The sequence below is a fragment of the Mercurialis annua genome, linkage group LG8, assembly GCF_937616625.2.
Source record: "Mercurialis annua linkage group LG8, ddMerAnnu1.2, whole genome shotgun sequence".
In the NCBI taxonomy this organism is placed as follows: domain Eukaryota; kingdom Viridiplantae; phylum Streptophyta; class Magnoliopsida; order Malpighiales; family Euphorbiaceae; genus Mercurialis; species Mercurialis annua.
The window spans coordinates 31109521-31116629 of record NC_065577.1 but is presented as its reverse complement, the minus strand read 5'-3'; the positions used below and the strand labels follow the sequence as shown (position 1 = coordinate 31116629).

The 7109-nt window shown below is 33.5% G+C and overlaps 1 protein-coding gene across 1 annotated transcript; it reads right to left on the bottom strand.

The window, feature by feature from the left end:
* Nucleotides 1-1875: 1875 nt before the first annotated feature.
* On the bottom strand, nt 1876-6167 carry LOC126660580 (uncharacterized). Its single transcript, XM_050354144.2, has 4 exons — nt 4734-6167; nt 3260-4549; nt 2604-2718; nt 1876-2300 (listed from the first exon to the last, which is right to left on the bottom strand). Exons 1-4 carry the CDS (start codon nt 5445-5447, stop codon nt 2065-2067), a joined length of 2355 nt encoding a protein of 784 aa, XP_050210101.1. The 5' UTR covers nt 5448-6167; the 3' UTR covers nt 1876-2064.
* Between the last annotated feature and the right edge of the window lie 942 nt (nt 6168-7109).

Sequence of the window (7109 nt, the reverse complement as noted above, 5' to 3'; positions counted from 1 at the left end):
AAACTGAATAAATAAATGAATAAAAAATAAAAATAAATTTATTTTATTGATATTTGATATAATTATTATTATTATTATTGTTTTAATAACAAAATAAAATAAAAATTAATATAAAAAGTCAATTAAATTAATACTTAATATTATTATTATTATCGATTAAAAAAAATTAATTGGTCAAATTACTTAAAAACCACCCACCTTATAACTTTTTTTTATTTATACCATGACCTAGGAAAATTTTCAATAGTACCCTATTTTTTATTTTTATATTTCATTTCTACCTAATGAGTTGAATTGACCTATTTTCTTTTAAAAAATAGTTTAAATTAATCCTTCATTTTTAACCTATGTTCTAATAAAATGTTAATGTTAATAATTTATATATCTTATTTTTAATATTTTCATCTTTAAATTAATTAAATTATCATAAAATTTACTTTTGGGTACAAACGAAACATAAAAATCAAAAATAGGGTATAGTTGAAAATTTTCCTAGGTCATGGTATAAATGAAAAAAAGTTACAAGGTAAGTGGTTTTTAAATAATTAGGCCAATTTAATATTAGAAAGTCCATTAGAATAAACTTTAAAATATCAATTTTTATTTGTAAGATGATCTTTATTGGGAATATTTGTCAAATACACTATCTTAAAAAGTATTTACCAATTTTTGCACCATCTTTTCATAATTTTCCACTCTACACTAATAACAAACATATTTACAAAAATACCTACTATATATAGAAGTCTTATCTTATTTTAAGTTAAAACTTTACACAGCCACACTCACTTTTCTCTCTCTCCTCTCTTTTTTTCAAAATTTTCTATTTTTTTTTCTTTTTTTTTTGGTTTGATTTTCGTTTGTCACTTTCAGTTGCTTTTCCATTCGTCTATTCCATTCGCATTTCCATTTGTCTATTTTCGATGGGTTTCTCATCTTTTCTGGTCGCTTTTCTGTTCGCGATAGACAGACTCAATTCTCCTTAAAATCCTTATAGAGCACACCAAATTTTATGAAGAATTTTCTTCCGTTCGCGCTTTTCCGTTCGTTTCTTCCGTTTGCGCGATGGATTTTTCAACATCGTTTTTAAATTTTTTGTGATGATTTAAATGTTTTATAAATAAATTATTGTAGATATATGATTTTTTTATGGCCTAATTACTTAAAAACCACTCACTTTATAATTTTTTTTCATTTATACCACGACCTAGGAAAATTTTCAATTGTACCCTATTTTCGATTTTTATGTTTCGTTTGTACCCCAAGAGTAATTTTTTTGATAATTTAATTAATTTAAAGATGAAAATATTAAAAACAAGATACATAAATGATTAACATTAACGTTTTATTAGAATATAGGTTAAAAATGAAGGACTAATTTAAATTTTTTTTAAAAAGAGAATATGTCAATTCAACTCATTAGGGTAGAGATGAAACATAAAAACAAAAAATATGGTACAATTGAAAATTTTCCTAGGTCATGGTATAAATGAAAAAAAGTTATAAGGTGGGTGATTTTTAAGTAATTAAGCCTTTTTTTATTTATAAATTTTTTATATTATTCATATAATTGTTTTGTCTTTCTCTTATTCATAGATTTTTTTATTTATTTTAATACTACTAATTTTGTAAATAATGTATTTACGTTATGGTGTATTTTTGGTGTATTTTTAATGTTTTTATGTTTTTTTGGTGTATTTTTATTGTTTTTTTAATATATTTATAGTGCATTTCAATGTTTATAGTATGTTTACAAGAAATCGCGGTTGAACCCCATGCTCATGCATACTGAATTACTAATAATAAATAGAACTTAACAAAAACAATTCCTATAATTTCCTTTTCTTTTCTTCTTTTCTCTTTTCGACGAGTAAATAAATAAACCAGATTCCTTCGTAACAACCTTTGGTGTGAGGTTATAATAATACAAAATGTACATTCAATCAAAAATCTATACAAAATTACATTACTTTTTGCAAAGGCTGCTCCCAGAAATAAGGCCAAAAAGGCTGCCAATCTTCCCATAATATTTGACTGGCCTTTCATTAGTAACACCCAAACAAGTCAATCCAGCAAGAGTGTCTCAGAAATATCAGTTTCAGTAGGCAAACATGCTGCTTCAGCAATTCTTGTTGCCATTGTAGCTCTGTAAACTGCCAAATCAGCATTTTCCATAAGCATCTGAGCTTGACGGCGTTTAACAATAGCCACTTCCGTTGAATCTTTTGCTGAAGCCTTTGCAGCTTCTACTTTACGCAGAGCATTCTGTTCTTCAAAAGCATCATGTTGTGCAGCCATTACTGTACAGTGGTAGAAAATTAGTCTTCAGAAGGAAACACAATATAAACCATGTAGCACGAAAAACACTGAAATGGAGGAAAGATAAAACGACGTTTTCTTATGTTATAAATTAAGAGTTTTTAAGTTTCAGAAGAGTCAAAGACATAAAACTGGAGAAGTTTTCATGCAACATAAACAATAGATAATCACAAAACCATATGGAAGCAACTAACAAGAATCATCAGATAATCAGTTGAGACGAAACACAAATTAAACTCAAGTTAAACAAGATTTGTAGAAGAAATTATCATAGAAAAACTCACCTTGCAACATACTAGGTTGCTTGCCTCTTCCAATTTGGCTGGCCTGTCGCTTGAATGACCTTCTCTTGCGTAATCCAGGTTTCGGAATAAGTGGAGCCTTCTTTGCTTGATACAACTGTTAGAATGAGGAACATAGTGCGTAAGGACTACATATAAAACTTGTACAATCTTGCTGAAGTTTGCAACTATTCTACATCCAGAACCTTAAACACAGTCGAGCTATTCAATAGTTCACATACAGCTGTTATGCGACAATATATACAAAAAGCAGCAAAATTTGAGACGCAATTTTACATCGCATAATTATTTCTTCATTACCACTACATACAAAATCAAGGGGAAGCCATCAGTTTCAAAAAAAATTCCTGCTGTCAATAAGAATTTAGTAGATCCATTTGTCCTGCTAGCAATATGCATTTAATTGGTTTGTGCAATGTTAACATAATTCTATAATTAGATGTTTGATTGATGCTACTACCCCACAGCTATCAAATGTATTAACAAAATTTCACCTAATATTGAAACTTTTGAACCTCATCTGGGGTCAAAAAATTCATATAGTTTAATCAAAGATATTTCTTTGGATAAAAACTAAATCACGAGACAGAATTACTGTTAATCTCTAAAACATGAGTCACCAACAATAAAAAAATTACCTGAAATACCCTAAGCAGTGGTCCTCGTCTCAGCTTGCGTTTTATCATCCAATAACCATACACAGCTTCGACTACTTCCCTCCTACCCAAGTCTATACAAATATTTACAGCTGCTTTTTCATCAGCAAAATCATCTGGACTACTGTAAAGAGCCCTCTCAAATGCATCGATCATCAGCTCAAAACGCTCATCTGAAAGATGCTCTTGAGGTTCAGATTCAACAAAAAAATCACTATTAAATTTCTTCAGCCATTCCTCATCTTCACAATCCATGTCATAATTTGCTGTACTCTTTGCCAAAGCTCTAGCTACCTCATCACTGTTCGAACAAATGTAAGCATCTGTTCTGAAAAAAGGCAAACTGCAGCTATACTCGTATCCTGAAACTTCGCACACACCAGGTATGGGAATAGCCTTAGAAGCAAGAGTAAGCACATTACGATCAGAGCATTTCTTATAAAGATCCTTGAAAATAAGCCAATGTTGTCGGTCAGGAAACTCTAGTTTCCAATTTTCATCCCCGGACCATATTACATCATGAGTGATTCGATTAAAAGAACAGGGCCGCATGCTCGTTTGTGCCAAGTGCGAGTATTTGATCAACCCATTCATCTTAAATGCAAGTACCCACTCATTTAAATCGGATACTTCTAACGTAACAGTGGCCCCCACCATCCTGTAACATCTATCTGATTCAATAACCAGTAGATTTGTAGAGCAACTGAATGAGTCCATGGGACGGGCAGGACTTGCTTCTTTGAGGTTTTCAGCAGGGTTGATCCTCGCCGATCTCCTAAGCTTGTCCTTTGAAACCACAGAAGAGAAAGGGATGCCCTTTTTCCTACTACTAATTAAATCAGAAACTAAAGCACCATTAGCTCTATTGCCGACCACTGAAAGATTTCTAGCTCTATTCCTCCTAAATGAAGTCCTCCTCTTTTGAATACCACGGGAATTTAATAAATTTCTATATTGACCATGCCTGCCAGATAATTTGGAAGCTCTCACAGATGGATGTAAGGAAACCTTATTCCCAGAAATATCGGTTTGCAGCAAAGTGTCTGTTTCCACTAGGCTAGAAGAGACACTCTCACTCATCATTTCATCATAAGAGTCCTCCTCCAGCGAGTTATTTACAGGATCAAGCGACAGACACTTAAATATAAAGGCTAATCTAAGGTGCATATACATAAAACAGAAAGGAGCTGCAGGAAAATCCAAAGAAAACACGGGCACAGTACTCTCAACCCGAAAAATCTTGCAAACTCCAGTTCTATTAGCAGGTGTGTCCTGAACAAATAAAAATGAGAAAAAACGTAAGTAATTTGAGTCGTTGTGCAAGAATATCAAAACAACTAAACAACTTACAAATAAAACAGTACAGTAATCACCTAAGTTGAAGTTGAAATAAACATAATCTTCAAATGCAGCAAACCAAATATTAAATAATAGATACATATGCATAAAGGAATACCTGCAAAAAACGAATTCCACACGAAGCAAAAGCACAACATACAGAATCCGTCAGCAAAAAAGCCGCAAGCTGAGGAACACTTAAATTACTTTTTCTCATACAACCCAAAACCAAATGTAAAAAAGACGATAATAATCCTAATCCAGTATCCCTAGTACAAGAAGCACCATCATGATCAATAACAACACTGAGAGCTGCAGGCTCAAAACAATCAGAATCATCCTTCACCGCCAACCGCCTCCTCTGCCTACGCGAAAAATGAATACCAAACATCTTATTATCCCTACTAATACTATCCAAATTATCTTGCTTTACACCACCAACAGTATCAATTCTCCTCCTTTTTCTGCTATACACCAGACCAAACATCTTGTTTCTACTGTCATCTTTCTTTTTCTTAGTTACTTTGCTGCAGCCAATGCTAACACCAACACAACTATGAGTATCTCTCACTTTCTTCAACTTAGAAACATTGGTTTTGGTTTGTAATTTGGTACTGTTGGTCTGAGTGGTCCAACCATTGTCCTTATTACTACTACACTTGATCATGTTGTGTAACCAGTCATCTCCATCGTTATTATTACCTCTCCTATTCAACTTGTTTTCACCCGATTCTGGCCAAATTCTTCTCCCTGACCGTAAAACCCGCGCACCATCCGCACCTTTCACCACCCCGAATACCCTGGTGGTTCGTCGCATCCCGACCGACGGCATTCTTGTCGCTATTGACTCGTTTCCTTGACCCACTGAGTCACCTAGTTAACTTCCGTTTCAACTCACCGAGTTTCTCCAAAATCGAGTGATAATAACAACAATAGTACCGAGTCTAAACACCAACATAAAAGGGAAAACAGAAGAATCGCTCAAGAACACGCCATCTGTTTTGCTAGATCTAAAAAACAGACAAACTCACTGAGTTAAAAAGACCGACACAACTCGGATGATCCGGACCCATATAAACTACAGTTAATAAAATCAAAAATTAAAACAAACCCATATAAATCCAGAGACTAAAACCTAAAAATCCCAACAAAAACTTAAGAATCTGCGCAAAAAAAATAAAAAAAACTCCTTACGAAGAGAGTAAAAGGGTTTAATTTTAATTCCTTTTTTTGCAGAGATTTAGGGTTTGATCGAAATTGTTGCAGAGAGGGAGTCAGTTGAAGAAAGAAGAGTGATGTCTATGATTTTAATCAATCTCTATCGTGGGGGCGGGGCTAGGGTTTATGATGATGACAAAACCACTTCCCTAAGGTAACTACTAAGCCGACTGATTGAAGCCGTTGGATTAAAGATTGGATGGTTTAGATTTATTTGAAAGATCCGAATATTATTTGGGTTTTGTATCTATTCGGTTCGGGTTTTTTAATTGGTTTCCAAAGACGAGGAAATTTGGTTTGGCGCTCTCTTTTTTGTTTTGTGGAAAAAATGTGTATGAGAAAGAGAGGGAGAGAGATTTTGTGTGCGAGATGATATTTTCAGTTTTGCGGTATGGTGAAATTACTAGAATGGGCTTCTTGATATAGAAGATGAAGACCAAAAGAATGGGATATTTTGAAGTTGAAGTAGGATTTTATGGGTATTACGAGTAATTGTGGTAAAATCGGCTACTAATTTTGCGGTAAAATTGGAAGTTAAAAGGAGAAAATAGGGAATTTACAGTTGTGCATCTTGAAAAAGTATACCGGATTATCGCGAAAATTTAAAAATAATTTTGATCCGAATAAACAATATAAGATTAATAAATATATACATCTATTTACATTTTTTTTTAGGAAAACACGGGAATAATATTAATAATCCAAAGCAGTTACATTTGTGAGAAACACAGGAAAGTGGGAAAACCACTCCTGATAACCTGAAATGGAACGGGCATTTTGCGCTAAAGCATGCGCAGCCTGATTCGCAGATCGTCTCACAAAATAAAATAACACATTACGTAACTGCTTTTCTAAACTCAAACAATCCACAACTAGATGATCTGAATCAACTAAGCTCGGATTTCTAATCTCCAAAATAATCTTCGACGCATCAGATTCAAAAATAATTATGTTATACCCCTTGAGCCAACTTAATGCTTCACGAATGCCAATTAACTCAGCATTTCTAGGTGAATAACTACCTTGAATCTTCATTTGTCTCGCCTGAACTATCGAACCTCGCCAATCGCAGACAACAATACCAATACCAATCCCCACTTGTCTTGAAAACACTACCGCATCTACATTTACTTTAAGCCAATTTTGTAGAGGATGTACCCATCTGATACGACCATCTTCTGCCAATAGCTCAGCTCTCTTAAGTTGACCAATTGATACATGTGATACTCTCCATGCAGCATATTGAGAGCATGCACGTGAAATGATAGCTGCTGCC